Source organism: Hippopotamus amphibius, chromosome 1 (assembly GCF_030028045.1).
Source record: "Hippopotamus amphibius kiboko isolate mHipAmp2 chromosome 1, mHipAmp2.hap2, whole genome shotgun sequence".
Taxonomy (NCBI): domain Eukaryota; kingdom Metazoa; phylum Chordata; class Mammalia; order Artiodactyla; family Hippopotamidae; genus Hippopotamus; species Hippopotamus amphibius.
In genome coordinates this window covers 216251264-216279067 of record NC_080186.1, presented here as the reverse complement: position 1 = coordinate 216279067, position 27804 = coordinate 216251264, and the positions used below count along the sequence as shown (strand labels likewise).

The window sequence follows — 27804 nt, the reverse complement described above, 5'->3', positions numbered from 1 at the left end:
TCATGCACTTGGTTACTTTGTGAAACTGTAAGATCCTGGGCTGTTAGGAAGTGGCTCTGAGGTCTCTTCCTCTCACCCTCATAGTCTACCACCTCTCCAGGACAAAGGTCTCATCCTGCCGGTTGCAGGAAGACCTTTAGCTGGCTAAGGATTATAGGATGATTTGTCTAAAAACAACATGATTTATTTAAGATCAGCTATAATATGATCTTTCACTGTGGTTAGTGATTGCCGCAGTAAAAATCTCTGGCTTAGGTTTAATGCTGTCGTGATATCCAAAGGACTTTTATACACATTTTCTTATTACATTGTTGCAACCACCCTGTGGGTTGAACAGCTATTTCATATAAGAGAAACCTGAGACTGAGAGGACTCACTATTTGCCTACTTTCTGTCCTGTAGCCAATAAGTACAAAGGACTTCAAGGCAAGTCTCCTACTCTAGCCAATATACCCATTATACTAAAGTAACTCTGTTAAAAATGATCTACATAGAATTTATACAAATAATTACTAATTGTGTGCTTAGATTATGCTTCAGAATCACAGCTCCCCACCTCTTAGATTCTTCTCACCTCCATAAAAAAATCCTTTCCCCTACTCTGCTCATTAAGTAAATAAAATATTACAATCAGAGCAGGATTATCAAAGTAGCAGAGATTTTTTTTTAGGGGGGGCTGCACTGGGTCTTCATTGCTGCTAGTGGGCTTTCTCTAGTTGTGGTGAGTGGGGGCTACTCTTCATTGTGGTATGTGGGCTTCTCATTGAGGTGGCTTCTATTGTTGCAGAGCACGGGCTTTAGGGTGCACGGGCTTCAGTAGTTGCAGCATGCAGGCTCAGTGGTTGTGGTTCATGGGCTCTAGAGTGCAGGCACAGTTGTGGCACATGGGCTTAGTTGCTCTGTGGCATGTGGGGTCTTCCCGGACCAGGGCTTGAAACCATGTCCCCTGCATTGTCAGGCAGATTCGTAACCACTGCGTCCCTATGGAAGTCCTAGTAGAGATTTCTAAAAACGATAACACTAACTGCTGGTGAAGATGTGAAGAGATGGACACAGATACACTGCTGATGGGTCTATAAATTGGTACATTGTTTCTGAAGGGTAATTTGATAATAATCATTAAAAGCTTTTAAAATAAACGGAATTTCTTGGATGTAGCAAATCCACCCATCTCAAAAAATATTTTGTCCTAAAGGAATAGTCTAAGACTGCAAGAAAAAAGAAAATGTATGTATTAGAATATGTTTGTCTCTGTTACTTAAAACACAACAACAAGAACGTAAAATAATATGGATAGTCTACCACAGTTGATGGCGTCTGTACCAGTGATTACTTAATGAAACAAGCACATGACAGGAGTGAGGCATGAGAGCGATGACTATTCCACATGGTGATTAAAAAGATGAGGCCTGGTCGATTGGTAGGGTGAGATGTTCATGTAGGCAGCATTTGTGGTAGGAGTGAATCTCTCTTCTCCTCCCATTTTCTTCTCCCTATTTCTTCCTCCTTCAACTACTACCTGATTTAGTCTTTTCTTTTGGTCCCAGCAAGGCCACCTTGTCAATTTCAGTGATGTGAAGATAGGGCTGAGAAAGGATGGTTTAACCTTCAATCCCCTGGGACTAAAGTCCAAGGTTTTTTTCATGGTAAACACAAGCCCTTCCTTCATAGGTGAGTCCTGCCTACCTCTCTAGTTTTATCACTGGCCACTTTCCTTCACATTCTCTTGGTTTCCACCACAGTGTTCCCCAAACATACCACACTTTCATACTGTGCTTTCCCTTGGGGGCCTGTCCCTACCCCATTATGCCTGGGATAACAGAGACTGGCTAGCTGTCCACTGAACTCCTTTTCTCCCCTTCCTTCTGGTCACATAGCCTCCCTTGCAGTGAGCTGTGACCATGGGCCCAAGTTCTGGTCACTGGAACATGGAAATGATCGTGCACTGCTTTCAGGCCAGAGCTGTGGAAACCGTATATGCAGAATCCTTCCTGCTCTTTTCCTTCTGTAGTGCCCTTGAAAGCCATGAATTGAAGATGGCAGAGCCCCAAGTTGGGAGAAGCCTGGCTCATTTATCCCAACTTGGAGGAGAACCTTCCACCAAACTTAGACTTGGATTTGGCTTTAAGGAGTAAGAAAGAAACATCTATTGAGCGAAGCACTGAGATTTGAGGATTTATCTGTTATAGCAGTTTAGCCTCACCATAAATAATTCACCTGGTGAACTATTCCTCCTTCAAAGCCCTCTTCAGATGCCCCCTCCTTCAGGAAGCCTTTTCTGATTCCCCCAGGCAAGAGTCATTCTTTCTCTGTGTATCCATAGCCCTTCAGAGATACAGCACTCACTGACCCCTCCCCCTCAATGCTTGACTTATGCATCTCTTCACATTTGACCATCAACACAATGGAGGTAGAGATACAGATCTTTGTGATCCTAGCTTCCAGCAGAGTGAGTGAAAGATACAGGTGTACAATATATAAGAATTCATTCATTCGCAAGTATTTGTTGAGCTTGTTCTCTGTGCTAGGCATTGTTCTAGCACTGAGAATACAGCAGGGGAAAAACAGATAAAAATCTCTGTCCTCTGCATTCTAAAGATTCACTTTTGCAGTGCTTTAGACATTTGCCTTTCTGCATTTTAAGAAAAGTGATTTAAACTGGGACTTAAATAATAACATTTAAGACGTTATAGAGATGAGTATATCAGAGGCAGTTGCCAGCGCCAGGTAATGTTACTCTGTAAATATTGATACTTTAAAATTGCCTCAAAGTAAAAAGCCAAAAAACCAAAAAAACTCTCTGTCCTCATGGAGTTTACATTGCAGTGGGGGAACTAGATAATAAATAAATACATGTAGAATATCAATACTGGTGAGCCATGCGATGGAGGGAGGATGGGGAGTATAGGATGGGAGTATAATTTTAAATAAGGTCTTCTTAGAAGGTCCCGCTGGGAAGATAGCACTTTGGCAAAAACCTGAAGGAAGTGAGCACGGAAGCCATGCAGGTGTTTGAGGGAAAAACATTCCAGGCAAAGGAGTGGCAAGGGGGTATGCGTGGCTGGAGCAGAATGAGTGAGGGAAACGGAGAAGATGAAGTCAAGGAGGGTGAGTATTGCGGTGGGAGGGCAGGATGTGTAAGCCTTTGACATGCTTTGGTTTTTATGCAGAGGGAAGTGGGGAGTTACTTCAGTATTTTAAGTGAGGAAGTGATCTTAGCAGGTTCACTTTGACTGCTATGTTGAGAGAAGACTGTGTAGAAGGTTATGGGTAAAAGGAGAGAGACAAGGCTATTGAAATAATATAGGCAAAAGATAATGGTAACTTGAACCAGGGTGGTCTTTTGGATATATTTTCAAGGTAGGATTTGCTGACGGATCAGATGTGGAATATAAGAGAAAGAAATCACAGATGACTCCAAGATTTTTGATGTGACCAACTGGAGGGATGGAATTGCAATTTAAGGAGATGGATGGGAAGACTATGGCGGGGGGTGGGGGGGTGGGGGAGGTCAGGAATTTAGTTTTGGACTTATGATTGATATGCCTACAGTCATGTCCAAGTGGAGATGTTGAGTAGATGAATGGGTATGTTATTTGTCTGGAAAGGAGAAATCTGGGATAGAAATACAAATTTGGGAGTTGTCACCATAAAGATGGTATTTAAAACCACAGGATTGGATTGGATCACCAAAGGAAATGATTATATATTGAAAAGAAGTTCAAGGACAAATCCAGGAGCACTCCAGAGTGTAGAATTGAGGAAAGCAAGTGAGAACTAGAAAAGAACCAACCCCTTCTGAGTTGGCAGCGAGATAGGAGGAGAATCAAGGCAAGAGTGGTCCAGGAAGCCAAGTGAACATTGCATTCAAGAAGGGAGAGAGGTCAGTTACGCCAAATTCCATAGTCGGGTTGAGTAACATGAAGACGGAGAATTGACCAATGGATTTACCATGTGAAGGTAATTCCTAACCTTGTCCAGGGTGTTTGCTCAATGAACAAGTGAGTGAATGAATGTGAAGTCTCCTCCATCTTCCCCAAGAGTGCAGGGACTAAGTCTTTGTTTCTCCAGAAAGAGTTTGATGATTTTGATAAATGACTGTAGAAATGATTGAAGGAAATGGCTTTTCCCTCAGGATCTGGCCTCCTCCAGTTCCTACTTTATTTTCCTTCGAGTTGTAGAGGGTGAGAAACTGCACAAAGTTCCCAGTCCCTGAAAGCCAGACTGTCTGGAATCGCCTGTGGTTATCTCTCTGTACTATTCCACAGAGTCATGAAACACCACAGGCCCTTCAGGGCAAAGAGTCATCAAAATCAAAAAACAAACACTCCAGTCCCAAAGTCACAAGAAAACATCTGCAAACCAACTCAAATGAATGTAGTCAGGCCGCTGGGAGAAACCACATTCTTGAGATCTTTAACTCATGGCATTGTTCAATAAAACACTTTCTTGGAAATTTTGATGATTCAAGTCATAGTTCCATAAAATACTAATGAAAATTTAAGTTGAAAACAGCTGGACCTTGAGGCATTGTTCTCTGGAAACAGGAAGATTCCCCCTTGGGGTAGTCATTCTATGGTTGCTACCATTTTTTTTTAAGAACTTTTATTGAGATACAGTTAACATACAATAAACTGCATATATTTAGAGCGTACAATTTGGTATCCCAATCTCCCAATTCATTCCCCTCAACCCTCCCCGCTTTCCCCACTTGGTGTCCATATGTTTGTCCTCTACATCTGTGTCTCTATTTCTGCCTTGCGAACCGGTTGATTTGTACCATTTTTCTATATTCCGCCTATGTGTTAATATACGATATTTGTTTTTCTCTCTCTGACTCACTTCACTCTGTATGACAGTCTCTAGGTCCATTCATGTCTCTACAAATGTCCCAGTTTCACTGCTTTTTACAGTTGAGTAATATTCCATTGTATATATGTGCCACATCTTTTTTATCCATTCATCTGTTGATGGACATTTAGGTTGCTTCCATGTCCTGGCTATTGTAAATAGTGCTGCAATGAACATTGGAGTGCATGTGTCTTTTTGAATTATGGTGTTCTCAGGGTATATGCCCAGCAGTTGCTACCATTTTTTGAGTATTTACTATACAGGAGGAACTGTGCTAGGAAGTACTTTATGCTCATTTAGCAAACTGAATCTTCATAACCAGTCTATAAGAAAGGTACTGTTATCATCCCCAGATCATAGCTGTAATAGTTACATATCACAGATGATACAATGGAGGCTTGGAAAGATTGAAGGGATGTCATGGGATTGAGTATCTTCCCTAGTGAAGGGCCCTCAGGAGTGAACTGATCCCTGTCAGGAGAACTGTCTCCTGGACAGGATGAGGAAGGCCCTGGTGCTGCTTCTAGAAGTCAACTTTTCCAGGGAAGAAAAGAGGGCACATGGGTGTGGTTCTTTGAAGCAGCATCCTGAGAGCTGAGGTGCAGGCAGGGGTTGTAAAGAAGACTCCTGAGAGAAAGGGAGAAAACAAAAACACAGTCACAATTTATTTTAGCCTCAGGCACCTCTCAACTAAGAAAATATTGATGCCATTTTTTTTCTTTTTCTTTTCATTTTTTTTTCACACCACGTGGCTTATAGGATCTTAGTTCCCTAACTGGGGATTGAACCCAGGGCCCTTGGCAGTGGAGTCCTAACCACTGGAGCACCAGGGAATTCCCTTGACTCCATTTTATAGGTAAGGCACTTAACACTTAGAGAGGGTAAGTAGTAATTTCTCCCAAGTTACACAGATGTTAGGAAACAGAAAGACCAGAATTTGCCCACGGGGTTACATGATTTCAAAGGCTAAGCTCTTTTCACATTCCCGAAAGAACTCCAGACCTAACAACGAGAGATTCTTAAGAGATGAGGCTACTGAAAGGCATCCGTTAAGAAGAATGGTCTCATTCACTGGATGGCTTTCCCTGACCCCTCTCGTCTGTGTGTGTGTTGGGAAGCAGTCCATTCCTGTTATTCAGGGAGCAGTGATTCCATTCTCCTAGCACATTCAGGGCCATTTGCTTCTCTTCCTTTTCAGCCATTTATTTTCCTGCTCCTGTGAGTTCCGTCAGGGCAGAAGGAGGAGGCAGAATGCTAACCCTCCACTTGTGTAAATCTGGGGAAATGTCTTATTGGGGATATGGCTGAAACAACTGGCTAACATGACATCTATTTTTTTGTTTTGTTTTGTTTGCCTGAATTATTCAGAACCCGCAATAGTTCTGTTAATTGGTCCCATGGTAGGTTCAGCAAGAGGTCACACACAAGACACAGGGCCTTATCAGAGGTAAGCTCCATCTTAGAAACGCACAGGCCCACGATGGTGGCCATTCCGTTTATGGTTGTTCAATAAATGATGATGGTCACAGGCAACTGACTCACCAAACTTTGGTCTTCAAGGAAGAATCATGGACTCCCAGGGCTCAACCCCTGCAAGAGGCTACCTGGACTCACCCAACCTGACCCCTGATCCTTTTTTTGGTGGTGCCTGGCGGCTTGCGGGGATCTTAGTTCCCCAAGCAGGGATTCAACCCAGGCCACGGCAGTGAACGAGCTGAGTCCTAACCCCCAGTCCGGCCCCTACTGTGGCTTCTACCTATTTCTGCTCTCTGGAGTTACTCAAAACATGTCTAATCCTCTTCTACATGCTGACTCTTCAGATATCTCAGGACAGCACTCATGTTTCTCTTCTCTGCTCCTCCGTTACCCAAGAGTTTAAATGAATTACAGTAAACTTCATTTTATCTTTTTAAAGCAAGTAAAAAGTAAGACATTACCAGTGTAATGTGCACCCACTCCCAGTCTCACACTCCGTCTGCCCACACCCCCTTTTATGCATTTCTGCCTACATACATACATAATGCTTGTATATATCTTTGGCCTATGGGATCCCAACGTAGAAAAGTCGCTGGTGGGAGGGTTTATAGTGCAGTGATTAATAGAAGAAAGCAGAAGTCACAGACTAAAGTTTTCATATGATGGACTTTTACAGACTGTGTCTACCAACTGTGTGACTGTGGGCAAGGTATCCAAACTTTCTCAGTAACATTTCCTCCTCTGTAGAATGGACTGGAGAACTCGAGGTTTGGGGGGGAGGGGGTGGGGGGTGAAAGGGAAGCTGAGAAGAAGTGAGAGAGTAGCATAGACATATATATACTACCAACTGTAAAATAGATAGTCAGTGGGAAGTTGCTGTATAACAAAGGGAGTTCAACTCGAGGATGGATGATGCCTTAGAGGACTGGGACGGGGAGGGTGGGGGGGAGTTGAGGGAGGGAATACGAGGATATGTGTATAAATACAGATGATTGACTTTGGTGTACCTCAAAAACTGGTACAAGAGTGTAAAGCAATTATATTCCAGTTAAAAAAAAATAAAAGGAAAAAACAACCAAGCATCAAATAATAATAATAATATTTCCTCCTCTGTCAAATGGTAATAGTAGTCATACTTATTGCGCGGGTTGTTTGGGGGTTAATCTAGACTGTGCTACTAAATCATTTATATGTGGCACTTAAACTAGCTGTTACAAATGTTTTCTTCCTCTCCACCTCACAGGCTAAGAAAGGGGCCTAGAAGCGGGTGAGGGGTTTATTAGGGGTCACAGCTCGTTAACAGCAGAGCAGAAACCTTAACCCAGATCCCCGATTACTCCGGAAGGCCGGGACCCTCTCCTACGTCTCATCGCGTTCGCGGCTGTCCGCAGACGTCCACCCTGACAGTGCAGATTAGAAACTCACCCCTCACCGCGCAGTGCCCACGACACTGGGAAGTCTCTACCAAGTACCTACGATAACAGCAGCGAGCTCGGGTCTTGGCTTTTTTGCCATTTAGGAAAGGGGAGGGGTGGGATGGACAACGCTGGCTCCCCAGGAGTAAATGAAGGTTAAAGGTGGTTTTCGGCCTTGCCGAGGCCACAGGGATCCCGCAGTCCGAGCGTTCCCGTCGTTTGCATACCAACACGCTTCCTTCGCCGCTGGCGCACGTCGGGCGGCGGAGGCGGGGCCACAGCGCGCGGCCAGGTGGGCGGGGGCGGGGCCGGGACGCCGGGCCTTGGAAGCGCGGGGCCAAGCACAGCGCCGCAGCCCGGGGGCGTGGCCTCGCGCAGGTGCGTCGAGCGGCTCGCGTTTCACTGAAACTCCTCCAGCCCCCGGGAGGCGTGCGCAGAGGCTCCAGTTAGCGGCAGGTGAGAGGGTGGCTTTCTCTCCGAGAGGCGAGTGGGACCCTGAGCTTCGAATCGGTGGCCGCGACTTCCCCGCCCGCCCGGGGTCGGGGCTGCTGGAAGGATGCGAAGCCTGAGTGCGGCGTGGCTGCTGGGGGGCGTCATCGTGCTGGCGGCCTCCGCCTCCTGCAATCGCACCGTCCTAGGTGAGAAACTGGGCCAAGGAGGGCTCGTGCCGCCAAGGAGCGGGGGTGCCGGGCACCCTGGGCAAGTGGGGGAAGCGGGGCAGGTGTGCGAGGGATGTTCTGCTGCCGCCGCCGCTGCCATCTCCCCGCATCCCGCAGCCTCGTCTCCGCTGCTTTGAAGGGGGCATCCCTGCGCGCTAGGAGCAACCGGCTGGGACAACCCGGAGAGGATGAAGTCTTACGGAGGGAAAAGGCAGGGAGCGGAGTGCGCGAGTCTACAGAGCACCCAGAGGGCTTAGCCTCTCCGGCCCCGGGGGGTTTCTTCGCAAACACTAAAGTCATTAAGGAGCATTTCGCACACCCGTGAGACTCCCGGGCTGGTCCTGCGGGACGGCGGAGTTGGCGAGGGAAGGCTCAGAGCGGGGTGGAGTGGGTGGGAGCTTTCTGCCTCGCTTTTTGCAGCCTCCTTCAGCCTTTGGAGGCCACCTTTGGGGTCGGCCCACGGCGTTCAAGACGCCCCCGGGGCCCGCAGCCCCTCTGGCACCGTGCACGGCCGGGGTGTGGAAGTCAGGGCCGGACCCTGCTGGGTTCTTGGGGTGACAAGCGCTCACCCCGAGTTTTGGGCCAGTTGGGCGGATTAACGAATGGAACTTCTTGGACCCTGCTTTACATTTGACCCAGTGACCTCACGGCCATGGGTTTGCCGGCCCTTCGGTGCCACACTGGCTGCCACTCAGGCCTGTAGGCTGGAGGCTACCCGCCCCGGGAACGGAACAGCACGCGAGCCGTCCCTGGCGGCGCTCAGATGCCAGCCTGTGCGCCGCCGGGTTCCACGGGTGTGCTGCCCCGGGTGTGCTCGAACTTGTCCGGCCGGAGGTGGAATCTCCCGGGCTGAGCAGGCCTCCGAGGGCGTAGGCGCTGTTAAGCCTGGTATCGCACTACTGTGATGCTAGCGGACGCCCCACTGTTTGGGGCAGCCAGAGTAGCCTTAAAAGGGAAGTTTTAATTTCCCTGGGAAATTTGCAGACCTGTTGTAAAAGGCAGGTTCTCACTTTTAACCTCTTCATAAAGACATTGTAAATGAGCTAGCCACTGTGAATTTGAATTAGATGGAAGAATGTGATCCTTTTCCCTTTGGAGTTACAGCAAAGGGTATTATGGTGGATACTTGAGAACTGCACCCCGGGTACACATTTTGTTGTCAGCCTTAGAATAATTTATTTCCAGGAAGTACTGAAACTGTGATGAACACATGTTCATTTACCTTTATGTTTTAAACTTATAAACTTAAAACTTAGGAGCAAAGCTTAGTGTGTGCAAACATTTTTTAAAAAAAAATATGTGGATGCTGATGATTCATCTGTTTTATGATTCAGGCAGTTCTTATAGGAAGCTTGGCCGAGCGTTTGGCTTGTTCTTGTTTACAGAGTGAGAGGCTGGAGCTGAGGGGATTCCTGAAATATAAGGTGCACTTAACAACAACAACAAAAATCAACTTACCTGTTAACCAGAACGATTTAATATTGCACATTTTATTTTTGCTCCACACACTTTTATTCCTTTGCAGGGTAACTTTCCTAAAGAGTCAGTTAAGTAACAGTGAGACTTAGGGTAGATGGAGGTTTCCTCACAACTTGAAACTAAATTGATTTTGATTAAGAAACAGGGCTTCACCAGTGATTCTGCCCTTCAGCACCTGTCTTTTCTTATGCCCTTCAGTTTGACCTTCAGGTGTGACCCTTAGTTTGCAGCAGGACACATCCTAGGTTTGATTTTTCTTTCCAAAGAAAAGAATGCCTTCTGGAAGGGAACTCAGCCTAGAGTGTAACCTTGTCATTTTACAGAATTGAGGGGTGAGGGGCAAGGAAAACTGTCCATCAGGCCCCTGCTTTCTTTCCTATCACAACAGTAATCGATAGTTATTTCTGTAAATATGTTTAATCTGTCTCCCCACTAGATCACATACTCCTGGAGGCCAGGAACTCCTAGCGGCACCTCCATCACCATGGTCCAGCACAGTCTCGTTCCCTAAAGGACCTCAGTAAATAGCCGAATGCAGTTGAAGGGACTTGCCCAGAGTGGCCTGGCAGTTGATGGCAGTTCGGCATTTAAGTCTGCTTCTTTCAGGCACTTACTTCTTTCTACCGTGTCATAGACCTAAGTCCCTTGTAATGCAGTCATTGCATCTTTCTTTTGGAGACTGCAACTTCTCTTTGTAACTGGTTTTTAGTTATACAAGCCATATGTGATCACTGTAAAGGAAAAATAAGTCCAAAAAAGCGGTGGCATTAATTAAATCACCCTCAGTACCCAAAGCATTGCTAACATTTTTGTTTCTAGCCTTTCTCATGCTTTCATACATCCATGCATAAAATACATATTCACAAATAGAAAAAAATTTTTTGGACACGTGTGTGTTTATATAAACATCAGTAGCATGTCAGTAAATATAAAACTTTTTTTAGTGTACTATGTGATTTTTTTTCGTATTAGTCATCTGTTTTATACATATTAATGTATATATGGCAATCCCATATATGGCAACTTTACAACCATTTTTAATGACTGGAAAATGTTATCAGTGGATGTGTCATAATTTTTAATTGGTCCTCTGTTGATAGACACATGGGCTATTTCCAGAGTTTTGTAATAAGAGAGAACACTATAATGAACATGAAGATGGGACTTTAAATTTGTGTTTGGTCGCCTTCCTGGCCTTGTAGTTACTAATTAACCTTAATAGGTGATGTTTTAGTGACGTGTGTGTTCGACTTTCTTATGGTTTTATTAGCTGGGCAGGTGTTGAGAGGAAAACAGTTCATCCTGATAGACGACAAGAAGGTTGACTGAAGTGTGCCTAGAAAGGGGTACCAAGAAATTGAAGCTTTTATTTTTTGATCTGTGCTCCCAAAGCTCAGAGCCGAAGAAGATTTGGGGTGAGGAGGATAGTAGGGGAAAGTACACAAGAGGAGAGTTTAAACAAATAAAGTAGCTGCTCTGTACTTAATTTGGTTGAGTGGGTGAGCCACAGGAGGCTGCTTAATATAACAAAGAATAGGTGGTAGCATTTTAAAAGTTAAAAGTTTTCCATGCATTTTCCCCCAAATTGTGCAAATCAGAAGGGTTAAAAAGAAACTGAAACATCCCCTGTTCTTTCCCCTTTTCACTCTCAACAGGCTTCTCTATGCAGAAATATGTGTATTTTGCATCAACAGAAGGATCATACTGTACATTCTGTGCTACAATTAACTTTTTAACCTAGTAGATCTATTCATGGTCAGTATAGAAAAAACTGTCCATACTTTTGTAGGGGAAATATTATTCATTGTGTAAATGCCATAAATTTTTTAAATTAATTAATTTATTTATCTATTGGCTACTTTGGGTCTTCATTGCTGCACGCAGACTTTCTCTAGCTGCTGCGAGCAGGGGCTACTCTGTTGTGGTGAGGGGCTTCTCATTGCCGTGGCTCCTCTTGCTGCGGAGAGCGGGCTATAGGCGCGCGGGCTTCAGTAGTTGTGGCACATGGGCTCAGTAGTTGTGGCTTGTGGGTCTAGAGCGCAGGCTCAGTAGTTGTGGCGCATGGGCTTAGTTGTTCCACTGCATGTGGGATCTTCCAGGACCAGGAATCGAACCCGTGCCTCCTGCATTGGCAGGCGGATTCTTAACCACTGCGCCAAGGGAAGTCCACCATAAATTATTGAACCAGCCTTTTTTATTTTTCAGTGGACACTGAAACCAACATTTTTGTTTTACCATAGCAAACAATGTAAATATTCTTGTACATACAGTATTTTTGTGCACTTTAGCTAATATATGTGCAGGACAAATTCCTAGCAGTAAATTGATGGGTCATAGGGCAAGCACGCTTAAACTTTTGAAGTTTCGCCAAATTGCCCTTCAAATAGATTGTACCAATTTACACTCCTTTGAAAAAGCAATCCAAACAACATAGAAGGGTGTGAAGTAAAAAAAAAAAAAGTAAGTTCTCCCCCGGCCATCCATTTTACTCTACAGAGATGGCCATTGTTTATAGTTAAGTGGGTATTTTTCTAGACTTCAGGTTTGCCAAAAATTATAATTCTGTTATATAGAGGGAAGCATATTATTCCACCACTTGCTTTTTTCCATTGACATTATACTGTGACTGTCTTTCCATTTCAGTGTTTATTAAATGATGTAGTGTCTACTATTAATGCGAGGGACTATGCTGAGGATATGGTACGTTAGGAATGGTGGCGGATGAACGTTGCTTATTTCCTGTTTGTTTGTACTTGGGTGGGGGATGCTGCCTTGAGCATCAGTGGGTGTGTATTCTTGTGTCCTCGGGCAACTCTTGTGGATTACAGGCCCCAAATGGGGATGCTTTTGTAGCCAGATACGTTATATGTGTTTAAACTTCATATGTACATTTCGTCTTCACTCTGTACATTTAGAAATGATTTTGTCTGGTTTACGGATACTTTATAGAGTCGGAAGCTGGGATAGCATCAATTCTAGACAAGTTCTGTGAGTTCTGGGATGGGACACTGTATGGGGTAAAAGTCTATGCACTGTGCTGAAGGGGCTTCAGGGAACTTTGAGCTGCATCTTGACATTTACCTGTGTTAGAACTGACCCGGGTTATACCAAGCAGCATGCTGGTTTTGTGCTCTGACGCTGGTACAATGAACATAACTAACGTGAACAGGATTTCAGGTTGAGATCACTCAAGGTTGTAAGTTGGAATATATTCTCAGGACATTTTTCTTTCTCTCTCTCTCTGAATTCTTCCCTATCGTTTTGTAGTATTTCTTGCTCTTCCCCCACTCCCTTTATTTTAGTATTCTTATTTAAAATAGATTTTTCTCGCTCTTTACGTGAACCTTCCTGACCTGGCATGTGTTTATTTTTATGGAAAATTTTAGACTCGTGGAAGTAGAATAGTATAGTGAATCCCAGGTCCGCCTCACTTGGCTTTAGTGATGATGCCCTGCCCTGCTTCTTGCTCTCTTTCCTGTGTTATTCATTAACAGCTTTACTAAGATATAATTTGCAGACCATGCAATTCACCTATTCAAAGTCTACAATTCAGTGCCTTTTAGAATATTCACAGTGGTCCATCCATCAACGCAATCACCTTTAGAATATTTTTATTACCCACCCCGCCCCTTAGCCGTCACCCCCCAATTTGCCCCATCCCCCCAGCTCCTGGCAACCACTAATCTATTTTTTGTCTGTGGGTTTGCCTATTCAGGACATTTATTATAAGTGGAATCGTACAATACATATTCCTTTGTGAATGACTTCTTTCAAAAGCATAATCTTTTCAAGGTTCATCTATGTTGCAGCATGTATCAGTACTTCATTTCCCTTTACTGCTAAATGATGTTCCACTGTATGCATATATCACATTTTGTTTACCCGTTCATCGGTTGATAGACATTTGGGTTATTTCTGCTTTGGGGCTCTTATGAATAATGCTGTTATGAACATTCCTGTACAAGTTTCTGTGTGGACACGTGTTTTCATTGGTCCTGGGTGTATAGTGAGGAGTAGGAATTGGTGGGTCATGTGACAACTCTACGGTGAGCCGTTTGAGGACCTGTCAGATTATTTTGCACAGTAGCTGCATCACTTTACATTCCCACCAGCAACTTCCAAGGGTCCCCATCCTTGTGTTATTTTGAAATAAATCCGGATATAATTTCATCTTAAAACATTTCAGTACGTATTCATAAAAGATGAGAATTTCTTTTTCAAACAGCACCACATAATAACCACTGACAAAAGTCGTGTCATATAATCACATATTCCGTCAGTGTTTGTATTCCTAATTGTATCATGTGTCATAAATACTACATTAATAGTTTGTTTGACTCAGGATCCAAATAGGGTTGACACATTACATGAGGTTGTTGATATCTATGAGCCCCACCTCCACACCTCCTTATTTTATTTTTTTGCCTTGTAATCTATATTTTGAAGAAATGAGGTCCTTACGCTGCAGCAGTTTCTGCAGCCGGGATTTTGCTTACGGCATTCTTATGTTATTTAACATGTCCTATTGTCCCCTTTATTTCTATTAATTTGGCAGTTGGACCCAGGGGCTTGTTCAGATTCAGGTTTGTTTGTTGCAAGATTACTTCATAGGTAATTCCCTTTGGAGGCGAATAATGTCTGGTTATCATTTTTGTGATATGGGTAACTACAGACAATCATTGCTTAGATTTTCTTCCCTTTTATAAAGCAAGTTGTATAACTTTGTGTTTTGGTACTAAGGGAAAAAATTGAGTTTTCTTTGTGGTAATTAGAAAATCTTGGTGGCTCCACTGTGCAGAAACGCAGTCTAACTCATTGCCTTGGTCTCTGGTGGGCTGTTTCTGGGGTGGGTGTCCTAGCTCTCTGGATGAAAGAGTCCTCAGAACGTGGGTCCGTTGTCCAGTCACCAGCTCTGCCACCCCCGCCTCTCTGGAGAGCTGGTCGTGAACACTTTTCAGACCAAAGGAGAATGTATAGGACTCTCTTACACCTCTGAAAATCTTCCAGAACATGTTAATATGAATACAAATAAATATATAAATTATCAGAGGAGGGGCTAATTCAAAGAGGGTGGTTTAAAATGGTAAAATTTTACATTTCAAATTTTCTTTTTTAAACATTTTTTATTATAATAATAATTATTTTTTTTGGCTGCATTGAGTCTTCATTGCTGTATGCAGGCTTTTCTCTAGTTGTGGCGAGCGGGGACTACTCTTCATTGCGGTGCACAGGTTTCTCAGTGCAGTGGCTTCTCTTGTTGCAGCACGCGGGCTCAGTAGTTGTGGCTCACAGGCTTAGTTGCTCCTCAGCATATAGGATCTTCCGGGATCAGGGATCAAACCTGTGTCCGCTGCATTGGCAGGCAGATTCTTAACCACTGCGTCACCAGGGAAGTCCCCAGATTTTCTCTTTGAGAACAAATGTGTGGAATCCACACAGGTTAGGTTGCTCTCAATGGACTCCAGCGATAACCTCAGGCCAGGGTCTCAGAGGCACAGTGTGATATAGGGGTCAGAACCACGAATTCTAGAAATGGGCTGCCTGGGCTTGAATCCTGACTCTTCTACCTAACAACTGTTCAACCTAGGAAAAATTACTCAGTTTTTTTGTGCTTTAGTTTATGGGTCTAGAAAATGAGGCTCTGTTAGTACTTATAAGCTTGTTGTGAAAGTAAAGTGAGCTAATATATGAAAAGTGTTGAAAGCAGTGCTAGACACGTGATATGAGCCCCTATTACGCATTGGTCTGTGTTGCTGTTAAGGTGATGCTATTATTTGGCAGGGCTGTACTCCTGCAAACCCCTGCCAGCATCTGTGTGTGGTCTGGGTACTAACTGGGCCAGGCTAGAGCTCTAAACACGTGGGCAGGATGCAGGGCTCCTGATGCTCCCCCTTTTCCTCATCGGTGTGGCTAGCTGAGCTTTTCAATCCATCCCTGGTACCAGGTCCAGGGCCCTGCCAGGGGCTGTGGAGACTATAAAGGAGTTAGGACAGTCCTGGAATGAAACCTATAGCCTCACACAGGGTCTTTTGCCATGTTGGCTCCCAGAGCAAATTCCACAATTACAAAAGTCTATAAATGTATTGTTACTGTTCTCTGGGGTGTTCAAAATTGGTCACTCTGCTAAACTGGTTTTGAAAAGAGAGGTAAGTGGGTCATGAAGTCAATGTAGAAGGTGGTGACTGGATTTTATAAGAATGGAATAGAATGCAATAGAAAGTATTAGAGTGTTCCCTGAATAATAAGGCTAATTATTATTTTGTGAAACGTTTTCCTCATTATGGATATACATGTTAGAATTGGGTTACCGTATAGAATGTTTCTTTCGTTCCTTTTTTAATGCTTTCATAATCTTGATTTTTATTCACCTATTTGCAAGGCTCTCGCATTTGGCAGACTAATCCACCCCCCCACCTTTATTTTTGGCCACCCCACATGGCATGTGGGCTCTCTTACCTCCCCAGTCAGGGATCAGACCCGTGCCCCTGCAGTGGAAGTGCAGAGCCTTAACCACTGGACCACCAGGGAAGTCCCTAGAGTATGTTTCTTGCTGTGGGTTATAGTCAAGTTTTGAAGAACACTGTAATAGGTATTTTATTTTATTTTTTAAATTAAAAAAAATTCATGCTCTTTTAAAAAAATTATAAAAGAAATTGGAACAAGAGATGAGTCTGTCCTAAGTATACTAATTTCCTGTGGCTGCCATAGCAAATTGCCATAAGCTGCTGTTTTCAATGAGTAAGAATTTATTTTCTCACAGTTCTGGAGGTCAGAAGTCTGAAATCAAAGTGTGGGCACCTCTGAAGGCTCTGTGGGAGAATCCCTTCCTTGTGTCCTCCAGCTCCTGGTGGCTGTTGGCATTCCTTGACTTGTTCCTTGGCTTTATTCCAGTCTCTGCCTCCATTTTCACATTGCTTTCTCCTTTCTCTCTTCTCTTCTTTCTCTCTCAGTTCTCCCTCTGCCTTTCTCATAAAGACACTGGTCGTTGGACTTCGGGCCCACCTGGATAATCCAGGATGATCTTCCCGTCTCAAGATCCTAATTACATCTACAAAGACCTTTTTTCCAAATAAGATATTGATCACAGATTCTAGGGATTAGGACATGGACATCTCTTTTGGGGGGCTGCCCACTCAGCTAAATGAAACATGAAGTATTGGCCTCTATACCCTCTCATCCTCCACCTACGCTAATCGCTGGTACTTCTTGATGGGGAAGCCTTAGGAGAAGTGAATAATCCTGCTGAACGTGGGTGCAGAGGTAGAAGAGGGAAAAATGATGATGAAACATACAGATTGTCCGATAAACTTGTGCGTAGGGGGAGCATCCTCCCTGGCACACTGTGGTGACGTGGTGAAGGGCGGCTCTTCCCCAGAATTAAAGTCGGATCCTTCCACGTCCTCACATTGTCCCTCACTTTCCTCTGCAGGTCCGTGAACACTTGGTTGGGGCAGGATGTAGGCTGCCTGTGCCATTGGTTTGTGATTTCTAAAGTTTAATTCATAGCATGGGGAGGAGAGTGGAAGTTGTGAGAGCTTGCCGTGTTCCTTGCTTAAAAGTCAGAACACAAATTTGTCTGAACAGAGACTGTGCACCCATCCGTCTTGGTGACTTGAGGCTGGAAGGCTTGCTTCCCGCTGGCCTCCATGGGAAGGTCTCCAGAAAGCCCACACAGAAATGGGGGATCCCTGCCCGCAGCTGAGGCTGTCCTTGTGGCTGGAGAGAGACTAGCTCTGTGCTGCTGGGAAGCTCGCCGTGCTGGACTTTGGGCCAGGGAGTGACAGGCCAGGCTGGATCCTGTCTTGCGGCCTCGAGTGAGATAAATGGCCATTATGAGAACAGGAAGGAACTAATGAGTGTGGACAGTTTTGTAAAAATAAGTTGAAATACTGTCAGTTTTTTCAAGATTCATAGAAATCAATGTTATATTAGACACATACTTCACAACCCTCCCATTAAAAAAAAAAAAAAAAAGCAGCAAGCAAACAAATCCAGACCATAGAAATCCCAGTAATTCCATCACCCAAAGAAAGCCCCCATAGGCAGTTTGCACACTCCTCCTCCTGTCTTTTTTCCTTCTCTTCTTTCACACAGCACAGGAAGCTTTCTTCACCTGCACAGCTCTGGAGAAAGGCAGGCTCGCCGTAACATGCTGTCCTCGCGGGTTTCTGCCAGTTCTCTCGATCCATTTCAGTTCCTCCTGCTTCTTTTTCTCCTCACCTGCTGTCCTCCTTTCCTCTTCTGCCCAAGTTTTCAGGTAACGGTAGCGCTTAGCACCATCTTGTCCGTGACCTTCCCACTGGCCCTTCTATCTTTCTCTAAAGTGCCTTTATTTGGACAAACCAGCATTTCTGTGCAAATATTGATTTCTGTAATGACCCTTGTTTGCCTTGCCTTTCTCGCACAGGAACCGGTAGACCCTCTAAAGGAAGAAGTCTCATTGGTTACATTGATCACTCACCCCAGGTCCGTGGGAAAGGAGCGACAGTGAAACCGGGCTTTTCTGTGGATGAGTTTTCTGCCTCCGTCCTCACTGGAAAACTGACCACTGTCTTTCTTCCGATCGTCTACACGGTCGTATTTGCGGTTGGTTTGCCAAGTAATGGCATGGCCCTGTGGGTCTTTCTTTTCCGGGCGAAGAAGAAGCACCCCGCTGTGATTTACATGGCCAACCTGGCCTTGGCCGACCTCCTCTCTGTTATCTGGTTCCCTTTGAAGATTGCCTATCACATCCATGGCAACAACTGGATTTACGGGGAATCTCTTTGCAAGGTACTCATCGGCTTTTTCTACGGCAACATGTACTGCTCCATCCTCTTCATGACCTGCCTCAGCGTGCAGAGATACTGGGTCATCGTGAACCCCATGGTGCACCCCCGGAAGAAGGCACACGTTGCCATCGGTGTCTCCCTGGGAATATGGCTGCTGATTCTGCTGGTGACCATCCCCTTGTACATCGTGAAGCAGACCACTGACATTCCGGCCCTTAACATCACGACCTGTCATGATGTTTTGCCAGAGCAGGTGTTGGTGGGGGACATGTTTAATTATTTCCTCTCTCTGGCCATCGGAGTCTTCCTGTTCCCAGCCTTCCTCACGGCCTCTGCCTACGTGCTGATGATCCGGACACTGCAGTCTTCTGCCATGGATGAGAACTCAGGAAAGAAGAGGCGGAGAGCCATCAAGCTCATCCTCACTGTCCTGGCCATGTACCTGATCTGCTTCACTCCCAGTAACCTTCTGCTCGTGGTGCATTACTTCCTGATTAAAAACTGGGGCCAGAGCCACGTCTACGCCCTGTACATCGTCGCCCTGTGCCTCTCCACCCTCAACAGCTGCATCGACCCCTTTGTCTATTATTTCATTTCGAAAGACTTCAGGGATCATGCAAAGAATGTTCTTCTTTGTCGGAGCGTCCGTACCGTAAAGCAGATGCAATTATCCCTCACATCGAAGAAATTCTCTAGGAAATCCAGCTCTTACTCTTCAAGCTCAACCAGCGTTAAAACTTCCTATTGAGTCTTCCAGCTCCTGGGATGGAAGTTATGTAGGAGGGTTTGGAAGCTGCTTAACCTTGTAAGGATGCTTCTATCATTTCCTAACCAAGCAGGTTTCTCCGCACACCCTGTATATGCAGCACCGCTCAGGATTGCCGGAAGCGTCCCTGTTTGTATAAGGAAAGTCCCTCAAATTAACATAGATGTCACTTTCAGAATTCCTCCACTCAGGTGCTCCCAGAAATGGAACTGATAGAAGCAGACTTTTCAGAAGGTGGAGGAAAGACAGAAAACCCAGTGATTTGCAAAGACAAGGGTTGGCGTGAAGACTAAGTTCTTAGCTAAAACTACATTTCTTTTACATTTGGGGTCTGTCACCATCCTGTTAGGGCTTAAGGGCCCTCAGAGATAATCGGTCCAATTGACTAGCTTCAGGGATGAGGACCCTAAAGAGATGAGGGAGCTGCCCCGAGTCAGGTTTCCAACCAATGGCAGCAAGCTCGGACCGGACAGTTTTGAATGGTCAGTGGGGCTCTTGCACCACCTCATCAAAATCCTCATGGATCTTGTTTAAAAATGCAGATTCATCATACTCAGGAATCAGAGCTCAGCGTCTGGGGAACAGGGCCCAGGAAGCTGTATTTTAACAAGCCTTTTGTGCGTTCCAGACTTTGGGAACTATTGGTCTGGGTACTGCTTCCACTTGACAAGGGGCCATGGCAGTTTTTGAAAAGAGAAGCAACCAGAATGTTTTGTGTCTCTTTTACGTTCAGCTTATAGTGAAGTCTGTTTGTTGACTTATTGGGACGTTCAGTTATTTCTTTATCAATCCTTTGAGCTTTTGTGTGTATCATTATCACTTCAAGGGAAACGCGAGGATTTTAAACGTGGAAAAATAAATTTTGTGTAACTCTTTACTGACCTCAGTGAAATCTTCAGGTTGTCTGAATAAGAGACTGTTTCACAACGGAGAATAGCATTTACCACTTAGTATTTTTAAAAATTATTGTTGGACTATTCATTGCCAGTTTTGTTGACTTGCTATCAAACGTGAAATTATAAAGCCGTCACTGGGTTTGAACTACATCTCTTTGGAAAAGAACACTAAAATAGAGGTGATTTGCAGTGTATTTAAAGAGGTACTTGACTCCAAGCTGCCTTTATACAACTGTTGTATTTGTGACCTTTTAAAATAATTGTTTTATTGTATGATTGATTTATAAATAACACATGACTTTTATTTTTTACAACTTACCTCTGAATTTTGTGGGTTTTGCTTTCATTGTTTTTGCGGGAGGGAGTGAGAGAAGGGGAGCAAGGGCATCACTCTTCTTCTAAGAAGAAATGAAAATGATTCTCACGTATGTTTTACATAAATAGGGCCATGCTATACACATTGCTCTTTGGTAACTGTTTTTCTTTTAACTGTATTTTATTGTTTCCATGCCTGCATCTATGAATTGGCATCCATTTTTAAAGGATACAGACTACTCAATGTTTTGGATATATTGTGATGTTTTAGTCATTTAGTCATTTCCCTACCTGTGGCTCTTGAAATTGTTTCTCTCATGTGCCCTTTTTTTCTCTCTATTAAAATAGCGCTGCATTAAACATCTGTGTATAGACTTCTTTGTGAGTATTTCTGTAGGATAAGTTCCTGAAAGTAAAATGGCCAGGTCAAAAGTTTGATGCCCATTTTAAATTTTGGTAACACTGGCCAAATGGCCTTCAGTCATTTATACTTTTACCAAAAAGTATGTTTGCACCTATTTCCTGAAATGCTCATCCATCAATCTTTTGAAATGTTAACAATCTCATTGGAAAAAAATCTCGTTATTTTAGTTTGTATTGAAGCAGCATATCCTAGTGGCTGCCAGGCAGGGCTGAATTCTGACTCCATCATTCCTTTGTTTTGGTCCTTAGGGAAGATGCTTCTCTGTGCCTCAGTTTCCTCATTTGTAAAATGAGGATAATAGTATCTTATGGAGTTATTAGGATTAAATGTTTGGTACATATATGCTCATAAGTTATATGTAGCATTATTACTGTTATTCTCTAACTATGGATGTGATCTCATTTCTGACTTGTCCCCTTTCCCTTCAGTGCCAGATACACCCTGCCTTCCTTGTTGGCTCTGGTTTCAGCCTCAGAGCAGGCTGTCTCATCATGGGGTTCCCGTTTTATAGGTGGGAAAGCAAAAGATGGTGGACACAGGATAAAAGAGAGAAGAAATAAATGGCTCACAGGAGCTCCGCAGGTGGTCTACGGGCTGAGCCAGTGGAAAACATTTTTGGGGTATTTGCTATTTCTTTATTAGTCATTTTTATAGTACATGCTGATGGTAAGAAAAAAATCAATAAAAATATATACAATAAAAAATTTACTTCTTTGCTACTCATGTCCATGCTTATCTCTCAGAGGGAACTAATTTTTATAGTTGTTTATAGAAAATATATGTATTTTGGGCTTCCTAGGTGGCACAGTGGTTGAGAATCCGCCTGCCAGTGCAGGGGACACGGGTTCGATCCCTGCTCCCGGAAGATCCCACATGCCGCGGAGCAACTAAGCCCATGCGCCACAACTACTGAGCCTGTGCTTTAGAGCCCATGAGCCACAACTACTGAGCCCATGTGCTGCAACTACTGAAGCCCACGTGCCTAGAGCCCGTGCTCTGCAACAAGGGAAGCCACGGCAATGAGGAGCCCGCGCACCACAACGAAGAGTAGCCCCCGCTCACCGCAACTAGAAAGAAAGCCCACGCACAGCAAAAAGGACCCAACACAGCCAATAAAATAAATAAATAAATAAAGAAAGAAAAAAGTAAATCACTGAGTTTAAAAAAATAAATAAAAAAAGAAAATATATGTATTTTATATGTATGTTATACTCTTAAAATAAGAATGAATATGTATGTGTATGTAGATACATATATGTGCGTGTATATGTCAACTTCTAAATCCATTCGTATGGATCTTCCTCAGTATTTTCAGGGACTAGGTAGTATTCCGTGCATGGGTGATCATAATTTAATCACTGCCCTATCCAAGAAGTATTTTTCTTCGTTCATTTTCACCAAGTCTGTGAATCTGCATTAAGAAGTGTAAAAGGAGTGATTTGGGAAATAGAATCATAAGTGTTTGTTTGCTGAAGCAAGTGCTTTTCCAATCATGTTTGTTTCTTTTACCTTTGAGGAGCGGCTCACAAAGGCCCCATTCTACCTGAATCAGGCCCCTGATGGGAGGGAGGAGGAACTCTGGCCCCGGGCTCGGAAGTGCCCTGGATATGCTTGTCTTTGCTCTGTGCTCCCTGTCTTACTGGGCTTTGATTTTTCTCAACTATCTGAAAATTTGAATGTTGCACTCCACTGGCTCCATTGCCTGAAGGCGGGCTCTCTTCACGTGGATTTGCCTCCCACTGTGCGGGACACGCTAAACGGGCTTGGTGGGAGTTGTTTGACCGGACATTTCTCTGTATGTCATTTCAGTTGTTTGCAGCAGCAATTTCAGAGGTAATTAATTGCCTGGTTATCAAGCTTTCATAAATCCTGAGGCTATAATCTCATCAGTATGCATAGTTTAGTGATTATAACTTTGTTCCTATAACTTTAACCCTTTGCAGGCTTTTGAGAGGATGAATATATTGCCAAATCAAAGGTACAGTTTGTTATCCTGTCCCTGGTCTCATCGATTAAAATCATGGGTCTATGCTGCAGAGTGTGGATGTTGTCTTAAAAAGCGAAGTTTCTGACTTCACCTAGTCAAAGGTCCATCGCCACCACTAATTCTGAAGGGAAAAAAAACAAACCCTGAGGCATCTGGTCCTTCATTTTATTCAAGCCTTGGAATGTCACTGAGATGGTTGTTCTGTTTAAATGTAAATAATTGGAGTCAATCAGGTCACACTTTGGAAATGTCTTTATTTAGGGAGAGTGTGACAAATTCTGTGGTTTGGGTATGAGCTGGCTTTGCTTTTACCTGTTAGTCACTCTGTGGAATATTTCCCAGTGTCTGTCTTTATTGGTGAGAAATTAGACACAACCAGTTCTGGACCGCCTCCTGCAGAAACCACAGTCCTAGCCTGCGGGCTCCACGAACTCTAGTTAAGCCATCAGCACCCAAGCAAGAGCAAGTGGTTCATTCACTCATCCCGCAGTTACTGCAACATTGTTGCCTTATTAAATGCAAATAATTAAATCAGGATTCTTACTTTAGCTGCATCCTAATTGTGGGATTAATGTTCTCAATGAAATTAATCAGTATTAAAAAAAAAAATCCTCCACTATTTGGGTTACTGGAAAGCCTTTACAGAAGAGCCTATTCTATCAACATCACTAATTATTAGAGAAATGCAAATCAAAACTACAATGAGATATCACCTCACACCAGTTAGAATGGGCATCATCAGAAAATCTACAAACAGTAAATGCTGGAGAGGGTGTGGAGAAAAGGGAACACTTGCACTGTTGGTGGGAATGTAAATTGATACAGCCACTATGGAGAACAGTACGGAGGTTCCTTGCAAAACTAAAAATAGAGTTGCCATATGACCCAGCAATCCCACTACTGGGCATATACCCAGAGAACACCATACTTCAAAAAGACACATGCACTCCAATGTTCATTGCAGCACTATTTACAATAGCCAGGACATGGAAGCAACCTAAATGTCCATCAACAGATGAATGGATAAAGAAGATGTGGTACATATATACAATGGAATATTACTCAAATGGAAAAAGCAATGAAACTGGGACATTTGTAGAGACATGGATGGACCTAGAGACTGTCATACAGAGTGAAGTGAGTCAGAAAGAAAAACAAATACCGTATATTAACACATATATACGGAATATAGAAAAATGGTACAAATCAACCGGTTTGCAAGGCAGAAACAGACACAGATGTAAAGAACAAACATATGGACACCAAGTAGGGAAAGTGGGGAGGGTTGGGGGGGAATGAACTGGGAGATTGGGATTGCCATATATACACTACTAATAAAAAAAAAACACAAATTGTACACTCTAAATACATGTAGTTTATTGTATGTTAACTGTATCTCAATAAAAGTTCTTTAAAAAAAAAAGGAAGAGCCTATTCTAAAGCCAGGTCTTGAGAGTGGGAGAAAGTCAAGGAAAACAAAAGGACAAGAAGGCTTAGGAAGGGTCTTTATTGTGGCTTCTCTCTTAATATTGTGATGCTTAAACATTTAACAAATAAAAATTATAAAAGTAATAAGTGATTCTTGTAAATAAATCTGAATATAAGAGCATGTACTGAAAAGTGGACCCACCCATGTCAGAACCATGTCAGAACTCCCTTTGCACACGCATCCTTTGAAGTATTTTGTATGCATGAATAAGCGTAAGTAACTATATGCTTCTTTTCAAAAGTGAAAGCTATACTATGTATGTTATTTATGTGTAATCAATTTCCTCAAAACTTAGTGGCTTAAAATAACAATAAACATTTACTCACTTGCACAGTTTCTGTGGGTCATGACCTGAGGAGCAGTTTAGCCAGGTGGTTCCAGCTTGGGATCTCATGAGGCTGCAGTCATCTGAAGGCTTGCCTGGGGCTGAAGGATGCACTTCCAGTGTGGCCTCTTCACAGGGCTGGCATGTTGGTGCTGGCTGTTGGCAGGAAGCCTTGGTTCCTCTCCACGAGGGCTTCTCCGCAGGCCTGCTCAAGTGATCTCAACACATGAAGGTTGGTGTCCCCCAAAATGGGTGATCCAAGAGAACAAGGAGGACCTGCAATGACCTTTGGAACCTAGCCTCAGAAGTCACACGCCATCATCTCCATGTTACTCTACTAGTCACACAGATGAGCTCCAGTTCACTTTGGGAGGCGATGAGGTTAAGAGCATAAATGCCAGGGGGCAAGGATCACTGAGGGCCGTGTTGGAGGCTGCCTACCACACTATATCAACACATCTTGGACATTATTTCCACATCAGCATTTATAGATTGACCTCATTATGTTAAATGGCTGTATCCATTATATGGATATACTGTGAGGAATCCTCAAGCTTTTAGGTCGTTTCCAGTTTTTTGCTCTACTTGTATTGCTATTCAAGCAATCTTTGGGTGAATATCTTTCTATATCTTTATATACTTGTTCATTCACTATTCTTCCATCATGTGCTATGTGCCAAGTCATGCTCAAGGCATTGAGGGATATTGTGGAGAACAAAATAGACAAGATCCCTGTTCTCACTGAGTTTACTTTCTAATTGGGCGAAGACCAGAAAAATATCTAATAGTGGTAAATTCCAAGAGAAGGTAAATGCTAAGAGTAATAGGGCATCAGGGAAGGTTTCAAAGAAGGTGAAATTTAAGTTGCAATATAAAGGACAAGAGTGCCAGTCCTGGGAGGATCCCAAGCAAGGGCTTTATGGGAATGGGTAAGGGGAAGAAGCGTATGAGCAAGCAGGTTGGAGAGAGAGACAACTGCTGGGTAACTGAAGGGGTTTGTAAGGGAGTAAAGGAGCTTGACTTTCCTTCTAGGTGGGATGCCGTAGGACTGTTTTACTGATAGTCACTGGCTACCCCATGATATGGCTTATAGAAGGGCAAGAGGGAAGCAAGAACAATTAGGAAATTCCAGCAATGCAAGCGAGAGATGATGTTGGCTTGAATTAGGATGATGATCGAGATGGAGAGAAGGGAACTTGGGCTGTGTTTTGAAGGTAAAGTCAACAGATGTGAGGAAAAGAGAAATCTAGGAATCAAGATTATACCTAGATTTTTTCTCAGTGGGTAATGATGAAATAATTAGGCCTGAGCAAGTTTGGAGGTTGAAGGTCAAGAGTTCTATTTTGGCCATGACATCTTGAGTTTGAGATGCCTGTCAGATATCCAAGTAGAACTGTTGAGTAGGACATTTGCATATCTGAGTCTGGAATTTTCCTTGATCAGGGCTAGAGATTCAGACTTGAATGTTTGCCACTAGCACTTTTAAAGTAAAGGATTTAGATATTCTAGGCAAGAGAATAGAGGAAGAGAAGGGGGCTGGGACAAAGGCCTTTGGCATTTAAAACTTTTTGAGCAGAAAAGGAGCCAGTAAAAGAGACTGAGAAGGACTGGCCACTGGAGCAGAAAGAAAGTCCAGAGAACCTGTTTCGGGGGAAGCCAAGGGCATAAAGGAGAGAGGGGTCAATCATAGGAAATCTTACTAGAATTCAAGTGAGATGAGAACAGAGAAGTGACTATTGGATCTTATCACATGGAGAACATTGGTGACCTTGACAAGACCATCAGTCTATGGTGTGGTGGGGAGAGGAAGCCAGAATGGGGTGTGTTCAAGGAAGAATGAGAAGTAAGGACGTGAATGTAGTGACGATAGATAATCCCGTAAAGCAAGTTTAATTGAGAAAGGGAGCAGAGGAATGTGGGGCAAGAGAGGCACTGAGAGAGATTCTGGGCTTTTTGTTTGGTTTGGTTTGTTTTCTTACCCTTTTTAGCCATGCCGGATGGCTTGTGGGATCTTAGTTCCCCAACCAGGGATCGGCCCCGTGCCCCCTGCGGTGGAAGCACAGAGTCTTAACCACTGGACCACCAGGGAAGTCCCTCTGTTGTCTTTAGAATGCGGTGATGGGAGTGATCCAGTAGAGAGCAGAGAGATACGGATGGTGGGAGAGTCTTTGGATATACTGTATTTCTAGAAGGAGAATTCCTGGGTCAAAGGGAATGTGTTACTTTGATCGTGATTAATTGCCCCCTTGAGATGGCACACAGTGTACACACTTGTCAACAGTGTGTGAGTGTCTTTGCCCCACACTGTTGTAAAACACCGAGTTTTTGCAGTCTTAAATATTTGCCCATCTAAACTTCACACATTTTGAGTGTAATGATCATGCAGAGCTATGAGCACCTTGGGAGAAATGAAACTGTATATTTCCTCCTTTATTTACTTTGTACTTTGGACGTGTTCTTCTCCTGCCGCTCTTCACCACTAAAGCAGTGCCACTTGAAAGGTGCTGGCCTTGGGGAAACTTGGTCCCATTTCTCTTTGTATTATCTCTAAGGGGAAACCTATATTATTCTTCTGGGTGAGTTGCAAAAAACTTCTGTTCCATTTGGAAACTTCTTTGTTCTAGAAAGTCCTCTATCATTCTTTCATAGAGAATAGGAGGGCATGGCTGCAGCCTGTCCAGTCCAGCTGGTACCTAATAGCTTGGAGTCGGAGCCCTGGGCCCCGGCCAGCTCATCTGCCAATAAAGGATTAATTCTCAGCATTGCCAGGTCTTGGCTCTCATCTGAGTTCCTTACTCCAGCTTCACCATGTAGCCTGGGGTGAATGACTTCAGTGCATAAAAGAGTTTAATTAGAGCTTCTCTGTAGCACTGGCTAGACTTAATTACCTAATCCTGAGAGAGCAGTTTTAGCCAAGAGCTTGTGTTCTGAGCCCTTTCAGAAGCTACTTG

At 43.8% G+C, this 27804-nt stretch overlaps 1 protein-coding gene across 1 annotated transcript; it reads left to right on the top strand.

The window, feature by feature from the left end:
* The first annotated feature begins 8298 nt into the window (after positions 1-8298).
* On the top strand, positions 8299-19593 carry F2RL1 (F2R like trypsin receptor 1). Its single transcript, XM_057707680.1, has 2 exons — positions 8299-8380; positions 18288-19593. Exons 1-2 carry the CDS (start codon positions 8299-8301, stop codon positions 19397-19399), a joined length of 1194 nt encoding a protein of 397 aa, XP_057563663.1. The 3' UTR covers positions 19400-19593.
* Positions 19594-27804: the final 8211 nt, after the last annotated feature.

Excerpts from the sequence above, each read along its gene's own strand:
- F2RL1 (XM_057707680.1), top strand. The coding sequence starts at position 8,299 with ATGCGAAGCCTGAGTGCGGCGTGGCTGCTGGGGGGCGTCATCGTGCTG. Across the intron at positions 8,381-18,287 it reads CTGCAATCGCACCGTCCTAG|GAACCGGTAGACCCTCTAAA; the intron begins GTGAGAAACTGG and ends TTTCTCGCACAG.